Raw genomic sequence first — 11,649 nt, forward strand, 5'->3', positions numbered from 1 at the left:
ATTATATAGCTTTAGTCACTTGAAATTGTTTTTCCATGATTTTGCTACTCATATTTCATTGCCAATATCTGCTTCCTCATTTAGGCTATTTTTAATGTTTCGGCGTAAAGTTATAAAGTCATAGTTGACTCTAAAAGTTATATCATCGTAAATGCACATTTTGGCTTTAAACTAATAAATTTTAACTCTTGTGCAATGAAAATAGTTGAACTTAAAACTTTTTTTTTTGTTTTATTTTTATTTTATATTATAAATCACAATAACACGTATAATTTATTTCATACATAAAAAATATTATTAGTGTTCTCCTTGTTAATTCCACAATAAAGTATCTTGAGGAGCAAGATTGGGACATTTTGTAATGGAGAGGTGTAAATATCACATTTACATTTCATTTTATATTTTTTCGAGCGTAAGGATGAGTTGTACTCCAATAATAAAGATACAAACTTAGAATCCCATTTAATTTTCTCTATTTGTTTAGCAAAGCCCACCTCCAAAAGAGGTAAAAAAAATGCAAATTTTCATTTCTATTTACATTTTTCAATCAAGATTTAAATTTTACATTTTTTTATGGGAGATTATATTCACACACCCCAAATTACTTCTCTCACACATTTTTAATTTTTTAATATTTTTCTATCAAGTGTTAGTGGTGTGTAGAAAATATTAAAAAATTAAAAAGGTGTGGGAGAAGTAATTTAGGGTGTGTGAATATAATTTCTCTTTTTTATTATACAACTTTTATAGCATCCGAAAATATAAAATGCTCATTTCAAGACAGTTGCCTCTTTCATTGGATATCCCCAAAAATTATAGTTAAGCAAACCAAACCAAATTACAGTTAAGCGTGTACTAATATATCAAAAAGGTTGAGGGATGAAATGTAAAGAAGCCAAAACTTTATGGGGCATATCTGAAATTCCGGCGAAAAATGTATTGACTCGTGTACGCCTGTGGTAAAACGACGGCGTAAGTAACGTGTTTTCCCGAGACAAGTCGAGGCTGCTACAGTTGCCACACGTCTCTCGCCTGTGACGCGCCACGTTCACATGCTTTCCAACAATATTGCCCTCGCCAAACACAGAATCTATTTTCCACAGCACCCAGATTAAAAACGTAATTACGTGTAAGTTTAAGGGTATATCCGTCTAAATAAATCAACGACCCAAATATCTCTCTCACCGTCTTTTTCAGCGGGAATCCCATACCTTACTCCACTCTCTCTTCCGCTCTGACTCTTCCCGGGACACGATGGCCGTGGTTATCGGAAACCTAGCTCTGCTACTAGACGTCACGTCGCCCAGGACAGTAATTCCAGACCGGAAGACTCGTCCGGTGGCGCTCGACGCCCTTTTGAACCTGAGTCTGATCTTGCCGAAGCGGGACCCGCAGTGTCAGGCACTCAACGGTTTTATTGCGGTAAAGGGGTTTGACTCGGACGGGGAGACTCGGAGCCAGCGAGTCGTGGCTCGGGGGAAGGCGAATTCGAAAGTAAACGGCGTGAACTTCGACAGGGACGAGGAGGGGAACGGGAATGGGTACGGGGACGGGGACGATCAGGAGCCGTTGGATTGGGAGAAGAAAATGCGGAAGAGGGTGAAGGAGATCGAGGAGAGGAGGGAGCTGGAGAAGAAGGCGGAGGAGATACAGAGCCGGATGGAGGAGGATTTTGAAGACGACGGCAGGGAAGAGACGGAGCAGGAGAAGCGGATGAGAGTGAGGAAAGAGCTGGAAAAGGTCAGTCTTTTGAGCTAATTTACTGTTTAGTAGTAAAGTTTTCGATTTTACGTTGATAACTGAGAAGTGATTTGCACACACCCTTTCTCCCTTGCACTCGCGGTTTAATTCTGGCTTTTAGATTGAATAAAACGAGGCACATAACTTATGTGACATGTATACAACATGTGATGAAGGTGTGCATAGGGAGAAAAGAGTTGCGCGGAAATTATTTCCCGAATAAATTTATATACCAAATTGAAGCTCGATTCTCGAAAAGTTCATTGCTTTGGGTGTATAGCTGGTTATTCGATTTCACGATTGGTGGTTAAATTACTGGTAGCTCCAATTGTAGTTGTAATGAGATTGATTGATTTTGTTTGTTGTTATGGTACGAGGGCAGGTGGCTAAGGAGCAGGCGGAGCGGAGGGCCACGGCACAGTTGATGTTTGATTTGGGGCAGAAGGCGTATGGAAGGGGCATGTACGGCCGTGCCATTGAGTTTTTAGAAGGCGCGCTCACGATCATTCCTAGGCCCACGTTATTCGGTGGTGAGGTTGGTTTAAGTCCCATTGACTATGATGATCTCCTTTTGACAATTGTGTTAATGCCGCTACATGTTTGATCAAATGCTAATGGAAATTTCGGCGGTATACTTTTCAGATACAAATTTGGCTTGCTATGGCCTACGAGGCTAATAACCGCCATACCGATTGCATTGAACTTTACCATCAATTGGAGAAGAAGCACCCGAGTGTTAGCATCCGGCGCCAAGCTGCAGAGCTTCGTTACATTTTGCAAGCGCCAAAGCTCAAGATATCCCAAGAAGAGATGGTAACCATACCGCTCATTGGTTCCAGTTACGACAGGTATTGGTCCTTTTGACTCAACAAAAGCATTGTAATTGACTAATTGTTCCTTTAGCATATGGTTAGTACTTAGTGTTCCTCTGACCTGCATAGGGCAATCCCCGTGTTACCTGCATAGGGCTTTCCAGTTCTCGGTGTATCAATTATAAAGCCACCACATTTGGTGCCCTCGTCATTGAGCATTAGATCCTTCCAAAGTAATGGATACATTGTTGATCCCTAAATCTTTGTTTAAGATGGTCAAACCGAAAATTAACCTCTTGACGAACATTTGGTAATCTTGAAGTTCTCTCAATTAACATTTGGACTCTCTGAAATCAGTGCATTGAGTTGGTGTCACCCTTATCTTGGTCTTTACTAGTTCTAAAGAAGCAGGGCTGCAAATAAACAAATTGAACTAAAACCGTTGGCTGTATTTTCTTCACAATTCAGTGACTTAGTTTTGAATGACTTGGAGGCCGTTTGATGACCATATCGCTTTTGGTCTTGAGCACGCATTTACGTCTCAGTGTTTTATCATTTCCTGCAATTCATCTCAAATCCTCCCTGACTAATGCGGTTTATGATGCTTGAGCAATGCAGCTATGCCGGAACGTGGAGTGATAAATACAAAGACAAGGAACCGATTAGCAGCGGAACAGTGACCAATCAGCTCTCTTCGTCTAAAGACTATTTCGGAGACTTTATGGTATGGCGGCCTCCAATCGGTCTGGAGAAAAGCCAAGCCTTTTGGATAGGTTTGACATTGTGGTTGGGTTTAGTTGGAGCTGCCCTCTTTATTCAAAACTGAATTGTACAAACCCTTTTGTTGTATTTGTGTATCATTGACGTGTACATCATCTTGTTCATGTAATTTTAGGTTGTTCTTGTAATATATGTACATTTCAGGGTTAAAATATTGAATTTCTCTACTTCTTTCTCAAGGTTGCATTTTCATTTCCAACTCCTTTTTATTTGAGTAACCTTTTTTTAACAACTTAGAAAGCGAATATTATCAAATAGGTTTCAATTTGTCATCGATTTGAGAATGTATCAATTCATTCATGAAGTCAACATTTGAACCGGACAAACCAAGAGTCACCAAACTCATCTTGTGTTACATGTCGCTGGGTTTGCTCCATTCCTCACGTTGTTGTAGAGAACGTGTTATCCGCTTGTACAAGATGAATGACACTACAAACTTCGTAGGGTACTTATTCATGCGAGATCTAATTGGTTAATAAGGCGTCATCCCGGTGAGTCTACCAAGCTAAATCATGATGAAGCTTCCCTTCTTCTCAATCAATGAATCGTACTCCGAAACGACAACGAATCATTTAATGATTTAAGTGTGGTCTCTATACAGTCTAGAAGTCAGTTCAACATGATAGAAGACGAATTGATATGATTCTAAAACCTTAGGGGTGCAATATGAGAAAATTAAAACTCTCCGGTAGACTTAGGTCTAAACGTGTTTCTTGTGTGGGCCGGATTATTGGGCTATGGCAAAGAGTACAGATTATGGGCTGAGAAACAATCTAACCTAACTCAGGGCGAAATCGTAAACTCACATAAATTCCCACCAAATAAATATCCCAATGTCCCTACCTCCCTCAATCTTCAGTGCCGCCGAAACCCTAGCTAGGTGAGTGAGAGAAGGAGGTGCAGACTCGGGGAACAGAGAGAAATGACGACCCGATTCAAGAAGAACCGCAAGAAGAGAGGCCACGTCAGCGCCGGTCACGGTCGTATCGGCAAGCACCGCAAGCATCCCGGAGGTCGCGGTAACGCCGGAGGCATGCACCACCACCGGATCCTCTTCGACAAGTACCATCCTGGGTATTTCGGTAAAGTCGGTATGAGGTACTTTCACAAGCTTCGCAACAAGTTCTACTGCCCCATCGTCAACGTCGACAAGCTCTGGTCGCTCCTCCCTCAGGAGGCCAAGGACAGGGCCACCAAGGACAACGCCCCGCTCATCGATGTCACTCAGTACGGCTTCTTCAAGGTCCTCGGCAAGGGCGAGTTGCCGCAGAACCAGCCCATCGTGGTCAAGGCCAAGCTCATCTCCAAGACCGCCGAGAAGAAGATTAAGGAGGCCGGTGGCGCCGTCGTGCTCACCGCTTAGGTTTGGGTTGTTTTTTTAGCATTAAGGTTTCGGATTAAAGTTGCTGTTTTTTGGAATTGAATTTCAGTTTAGACTGCTGAGCTACAGTTTATGTTATATTTTGGAAGTTTAATTAGCGGATATTTATATGCATTTCTGTTTTTCCAAATGAATGGTTTTTCTGTGAACGTATGATTATGTTTTGTTATCGTGATGGGTTTGTTTCGATTTCTGTTTGCTACATTTTGGTTGGCATTATGATTCAGGATTATCCGATTTCGAAAATTTGTGATCGTTGCTCTGTATGCTCTGCGAATGCAGCATTGAAATTCATGTTGATTCGACGCCACTTGAACTTGTGAGATCAAATTTTTGCATTTGTGCATTTCATTTCTTTTCGACAACATTTGTGCAGGGCGTATGTCTTAACTTTATCTTGTTAGTCCAATGCACGGGATGTATGCTTTTTGCCGGTCTGTATGGTTGTGGCAATGTGCAAGTTTGGGTAGCAATAGTTAATGGCACACTGTGGTAGCAATTCGTCAAATTAATTATAATTAATTATCGGCCATCTTTGTATCTTCCTGCATTTAACGAGTAAAATAGCTGTTCACAAAAGCTGGCCAATCATTAATTCTAATTCCAGCATAAAAAATCATATTTGATAACTTATGTGCTAATTTGACATTTTGTATAATTTTTTGCTTCGACCGATATGTTAAATAGTAATGTCATTTTATAATTTTTGTTGCTTCTTTGTGGGGTCTAATTATTGAGACAACCAAAACAATACTTTGAACACACAATAACATTTATTGTATATTGCATCACATTCAATAAAACTTTATTACAAAAATTTGACAGCATAATAGTTTACCTTCAATTGGCTCAGCACCATGTAAAAAACTGAAGACTCAGTAAAGAGAGTTTATTGGCATTTTTTACAGCCGTATCTTTATGTGACAGTTTTAACATCTTATTTGAAGATACCCTTACATGCCATTTAGGATGAATACCAACCCACTTGGATTTTAAAACTTATCAACCTAATACCAAAATGCAACCCTAGCTACCTAGCTTAGCAAAGCTATGCCAAGAATAAACACACATAGATAGCTAGTCAAGTAGTCATCTTTACAATTGACCTATTAACGTGTGGGTGTGCTTATAAAGAAATTCTAATCCGAACCATCGTTTGCGTGCACTGAGAACAAAGAGGTGGTTGTGATCTTGGACTTGGATTGTCTGCCCTCTTAGTTATGGTGCCCTTCCATGCCCTCCTATTTTGTGCGGTCACGATTAAGCCACGTCAATATTTTATATTAATTTTTTAATAAGATAATAAGACAAAAAATAATAAAAATATAAAATATTGACGTGTTTTAACCGTGACCGCACAAAATAGGAGAGCATGGAAGGGCACCACAACTAGTATGGCAGACAATCCAAGTCTGGCGTTCCTGTTCATATAAGTAGTTCTGCCGACCGAAGTGCCGAGGGGCATGTGTTCATATACCAAACGGTCGGGGTGTCTTGATATAGGCATTTCGTTTTTTAATTTCGTTGATTAAACATCTGTTTCTTTTAAAAATTTGACTAAACATTTTTTTCTACAATTTCATTAGAGGTACGTTTGATTGTATGTTTGTTTGATTATATTGGTACTTTTGATTACTTATGGGTATATTTAGTTTTATGGTACATTTGGATTTTTTATACATTTTATATATAACTATACGTAAAATTTTAACAAATTAATGAAGTTTTGTTATGAAAATATTAATGACTTTGTTTAAATGAACGAAGAGACTAATTAAATAAATAATAAATAAGAAGTTAATCTCTTTTTTTAGTGATAATGAAGAATTAGTTAAATTAATATTTTAATAGAAAAAAAAGTCGAAGAATTTAAAATTCTTGAATGGTACGAAATTAGTTGTAAGCTAGTTTAAGTAGATATATATTAAATAAAAAAATGCTAAGTTGGCAATTGATCAAAGCATCTTAATCAAATTTTGTTAAGTAACAAATGGTTTGTCTAAACAAGTTGGAAAAAAAATATAAGGGATTCTAATTACTCATATATATGTCACAGCCCGTCCCGAATTATTATTATTGATGATGTAAAATGACGGTTTTATCCTTGGACGTTGAACTTTGTAGTGTGTGTGTGTGTGACATACTTTGGGGACTTAGATGTTATTTTGTGGTTGGTTGGTGACCCATATGGAACATACACACACACACACACACACTCTCCCTCTCTCTCTTCTCTCTCGTACTCTATCGCCCTCGGACTTACTCTCTCTCCTTCCCTCACGTACGGACGAACAACAAAACTCACACTTCAAGCACGGATCGACATCAAGAAGGTAAGATTTGAAATCCTTGCTTGTCCCTGAGTTCATATATGCTATTTTTAGGACCTGAAAACCCCAAAAACCCCGAGAACTCTAACCTTCGATTTGAGGTACTATTCGTGCAAATGTAGAATCTTATGTTTTTTGGGATTTCAAGCTTATAGGTAGCTTAAGGAGGTCTTCACGAGGCTAGGAGTGGTTCGTTGGAAGAGTTTGGACGTCGGAATAGCGAGAACGGCGAGTTGCAGGTTTGACCAGAATATCGAGGAGTTTTCCAACGAATCTCGTGGGATTTAGGTCCTAAAACTAGTATGGGTTTGTTCTACTTGTTCTAAGCTTCATTTTGACATAAAATTTGTGAAATTTGGTTGAATATCGAGTGAGATATCAAGGTTTTAAGTTTTGCCCAGTTTCCAGCGCCAGCGATGGTCGCTGGAGTTCTGAGGTTAGGGATGACGGAATATTCCGTCAACTTTGACAGAATATTCCAACGGTGTTAGTTCATTTTAACAGATTCCGTTACTATTTAATGGAATATTCCTAACGACGTCACTGTTGCCGTGGGTGTGCCAGGCACGTGCCCGCACGTGGGTGGTGCGTCTGGCTATGCCTTGGCCAGCGCGTGAGTGGTTAGAAAAATTTTCTAAAAATATGAGGATGTTCGTGGAGTTGTGTAGATCACGTTGGTATATTCAAACACCCTATATCTGCTTTAAATAACATTTAAACAGTTAATTCGCATATAGGTGAGACTTATCCCGAGGACGAGCGCAGTTAAGGGCGACTCGGGGCTACGACCCTTCGACATACTAGTGAGTGGGTTTTTGGTTTTCAGTATATATTTATATTCTTGATATTTTCTCAGAAATATGCGTTTAAATGAAAGTATGTCTTGAATGCCATGCATATAAATTTATATTTCGTATATGAGTTGAATTGATTGCATATATATACATGCTTGTGGTGCTGTGGACGCTCAGGTAAGTGCCAGGTGAGTTATGTTTGGTTATGAGAATTATTGTTTGATGGCATGTGATTGAATAACATTGAGCTCATGAAACTGCACCTAGGGTGATTGTTATTTAGCCAAAGATATGACACATGCCTGTTATTGATGTCACCTCCCACACCATATGCTCACATTGGATCCAATTTAGGTGCATAGTCTTGTCGTACAGACCATCATAGGTGGTTCCGACTTGTAGGTGACTAGCGATTTATCGCCCAGCTATTACGAGAGAGTAGTATTGAGCATATTTATATTACACCCAGTTCTGTTGAACAGACATTTTCATTGGTTCCGACTCGTGTGCAGTAGAGTGCCGTATAGGTCATTGTAATGACTCCGGCTAGATTTGAATATTGAGCTATGAATGCAACCGTACAGACTTCTATAGGGGTTCCGGCTAATATGTTATATGGGTTCCGGCTAATATGTTATATATCCATGAATTTATTCTCACTTGAATTACTTACTCTGTGATATCTTGGCATGGCATACTTATGATTATGATTATGTGAAGCATGATTTGAATTGATATATATATATATATATATATTTACGCATAAACTTATATTCTATTTCTAGGAAAATTATATATGTTTTATGGCAAGGGGTTAGAATTGTTGATTAATGAAATGGTTTTGTAAAACATTCGTTTTTGCCCACTCACGTTTTCTGTTTTGCGGCCCTCCAGGTTTTAGGTAAGCTTGCTGTTGCTAGGTATGAGGATTTCGGCGGTTCTAACATATCTAAATAATTGTAAGACATCTTATGGTACTGTATAATTAGTACTTGTCCTACTGGACTGCACCTAGACTTTTTATGCTCTGATTAGGAGTATTTACTTTTGTATTTCACTCCTAACACTTCCCGTTATTAGTGCACTTTATTAACTTTCAGTTTTTAATTATTCGTATATTTCTTATCTTATTTGCTTCCGCACTGTGCACATGGCTACGTCACCCTTACGTGATTGCCAGCATCCCTTGATCTTGGTCGGGGTGTGACAGTTTGGTATCAGAACCTAGGTTTAGTAGTCCTGTATAGTTCATGAATATTCTAATCCTTATGATGTCTTTTGTCAGAACTATGCCGCCTCGTAGAGAGCCCAATCACTCAGCTGAGCTTAGTTTCCCTGATATTATTCAATTAGGGGAAGCTATAGCTAATGCCATTCAGTCTTCGCTCCGTCATCTTCAAATGACACCTCTTGAGACTGTGTATAACCTGAAGCTGAATCACTTCATAGGAAATGAAGGACATGAGGGAGCGGAGCAGTGGCTTAATCATATCGAGAAGACTTTCCTTGTGATGCAGAGTCTGGGCAACTTTCCTCCTGATAGATGGGTCGAGATGACTACTTGGTTTTTAGGGGAGCAGCTCGCATCCTGGTGGAGACATGAGTCTTATCAGTTGACCCCAGCAGAGATTGCAGACTGAGGAGTATTTAAGGAGTTGTTTCGGAAAATGTTCATTCCTCCTGAGTACATTGATCGTAGGAAACAAGAGTTTACCCATTTGAAGCAAGGAAAGATGTCAGCGAATGAGTATTACATGAGGTTCACTGATTTGTCGCGATATGATCCAAAGGTTGCTGCTAATCCGGTTGAGATGCTCCATCGTTTCAGGTTGGGTACTAAGAAGAAATGACGTTCTATAGCGACATCGACTCCCTGTGCCACTTACCAAGAGTTTTATGAGGTTTTACTGTGGATTGAGGACTCGGAGAACATGCCTATTGAAAGTGAGGATGAGGAAGAAAAGAATGTGAACCTGAGCCGAGATGATAAAGGAAAATGGCAAGCATCTCAAAGACCTCGTAAGACCCAGAGTTTTAAGAGAAGCGGTGGCAGTTCTAGCTCTTCTAGTGGAGGATTGAGCTCTAATATGCAGAGGAGAGGTGGTAGATTTCCTAGAGGCCAGAGATTTCAGAGACAGATAGACTTTGGTAGTTCAGGTGGTTCAGGTGCTCATTTATGCCGCATGTGTAATAATAGGCATTTCAGAGAGTGTAGGAGAGGCAGCAGTGCATGCTACACTTGTGGACAAATGGGGCATAGGGCAGCTCAGTGTCCTCAGAGTCAGCAGAGACCCCAACAGCCTTTCTTACCATCACTTGCACCTACCCAACGAACTTCAGGATCTAGTCGTTATGCTCAGACTGGTCGTGGAAGTGACTATCATTATTAGGGCGACACTGCTTCTTATACTTCAGGACAATATCAGTATTCTCAGGATCCTCAGTGTCAGAGTGGTTATTCTCAGTATCAGAGAGGTTCTATGCCTTATCAGCCACATTCAGCCAGTAAATCACAATGGTACCAAGGGGGACAGCCTTAACAGGTAGATATTGCTGCTAGCAGTGCAGGATCCTCGAGGTAGTCTGGTCAGCCAAGGCAAGGACGTGGTGTTCATGCTAACAGAGGTCGTGAGGGACAACATCAGAAACAGGGATGTATCCATAACATGTCGCTGCAAGATGCTCAGAACAATCCTGATTTGATCATGGGTACGTTAAATATTCTTGGTCATTTTGCTAGAGTATTGATTGATTATGGTGCTACGCATTCTGTTATTTCTCATACATTTGCTCAAGTGACGCAACCTTATCTTACACCCCTAAGATATGATTTAGAGTTTTCTATGCCTAGAGGGGATAGATGTTTTGTGGATCGGGTATATCCAGGATGTCCAGTGATGGTGGAAGATGTTGTTATGTCGGCTAATCTTATGCCGTTGGATATTATGGATTTTGATGTTATTTTGGGCACTGATTATTTGTACTATAATCGTGTCAAGATTGATTGTTATGGAAAGACAATCACTTTTCATCGTTCTGGATTACCTGAAGTTACATTTGTAGGAAAGCCTAGTGGGGTGAGGCATGATATTATTTCTGCCATGAAAGCCAAAAGATTGTTATCGAAAGGTTGTCAGGGATATTTGGCTTATGTGGTGTTGAACGATGATGCTCCTAGTAGTGTGGAGGACGTGCGTGTGGTCAGATATTTTCTGGATGTATTCCCTGAGGATTTTCCTGGATTGCCGCCAGATAGAGATGTGGAGTTCATTATTGATCTGCTTCCAGGTACGAATCCTATATCTTTGACTCCTTATAGAATGGCTCCTGCTGAATTGAGGGAGTTGAAAGTTCAGTTACAAGAACTAGTGGATAAATGTTTTATTCAGCCTAGTGGATAAATGTTATATTCAGCCTAGTATTTCACCTTGGGGAGTTTCATTTTTATTTGTAAGGAAGAAAGACAGAACCTTAAGGTTATGTATTGATTACAGGCAATTGAATCGAGTAACGATTAAAAACAGTTATCCATTGCCTCGTATAGATGATTTATTTGATCAACTCCAAGGTGCCTGTGTATTCTCTAAGATTGATTTGAGGTCTGGTTACTACCAGTTGAAGATTAAAAATGAAGATGTCCCTAAAACCGCATTCAGGACTCGATATGGTCATTATGAGTGTCTTGTAATGCCATTCGGGTTAACAAATGCACCAGCAGCTTTTATGGATATGATGAATCGATTATTCCAGCCATATTTGGACAAGTTCATTATTGTCTTTATTGACGATATTCTGGTATACTCTAAGTCTAA

At 39.7% G+C, this 11,649-nt stretch overlaps 3 protein-coding genes across 3 annotated transcripts; all 3 read left to right on the forward strand.

The window, feature by feature from the left end:
* Positions 1–1,146: 1,146 nt before the first annotated feature.
* Positions 1,147–3,511, forward strand: LOC103452035 (uncharacterized). Its single transcript, XM_008391507.4, has 4 exons — positions 1,147–1,740; positions 2,123–2,275; positions 2,383–2,588; positions 3,171–3,511. The coding sequence occupies exons 1-4, from the start codon at positions 1,255–1,257 to the stop codon at positions 3,376–3,378; spliced, it is 1,053 nt and encodes a 350-aa protein (XP_008389729.1). The 5' UTR covers positions 1,147–1,254; the 3' UTR covers positions 3,379–3,511.
* A 646-nt stretch (positions 3,512–4,157) lies between these two features.
* LOC103452036 (large ribosomal subunit protein uL15x) lies at positions 4,158–4,862 on the forward strand. The gene has a single exon (XM_008391508.4). The coding sequence runs from the start codon at positions 4,255–4,257 to the stop codon at positions 4,693–4,695; it is 441 nt and encodes a 146-aa protein (XP_008389730.1). The 5' UTR covers positions 4,158–4,254; the 3' UTR covers positions 4,696–4,862.
* A 5,641-nt stretch (positions 4,863–10,503) lies between these two features.
* On the forward strand, positions 10,504–11,238 carry LOC139190766 (uncharacterized). The gene has a single exon (XM_070811236.1). The coding sequence runs from the start codon at positions 10,504–10,506 to the stop codon at positions 11,236–11,238; it is 735 nt and encodes a 244-aa protein (XP_070667337.1).
* Positions 11,239–11,649: the final 411 nt, after the last annotated feature.

This window comes from Malus domestica, chromosome 13 (genome assembly GCF_042453785.1).
Source record: "Malus domestica chromosome 13, GDT2T_hap1".
Taxonomy (NCBI): domain Eukaryota; kingdom Viridiplantae; phylum Streptophyta; class Magnoliopsida; order Rosales; family Rosaceae; genus Malus; species Malus domestica.

Bases quoted from the DNA above. Each gene is read 5' to 3' on its own strand.
- LOC103452035 (XM_008391507.4), top strand. From the start codon at position 1,255: ATGGCCGTGGTTATCGGAAACCTAGCTCTGCTACTAGACGTCACGTCG. The intron at 1,741-2,122 runs GTCAGTCTTTTG...GTACGAGGGCAG, and splicing joins TGAGGAAAGAGCTGGAAAAG to GTGGCTAAGGAGCAGGCGGA. The intron at 2,589-3,170 runs GTATTGGTCCTT...TGAGCAATGCAG, and splicing joins ATTGGTTCCAGTTACGACAG to CTATGCCGGAACGTGGAGTG.
- LOC103452036 (XM_008391508.4), top strand. From the start codon at position 4,255: ATGACGACCCGATTCAAGAAGAACCGCAAGAAGAGAGGCCACGTCAGC.
- LOC139190766 (XM_070811236.1), top strand. From the start codon at position 10,504: ATGTCGCTGCAAGATGCTCAGAACAATCCTGATTTGATCATGGGTACG.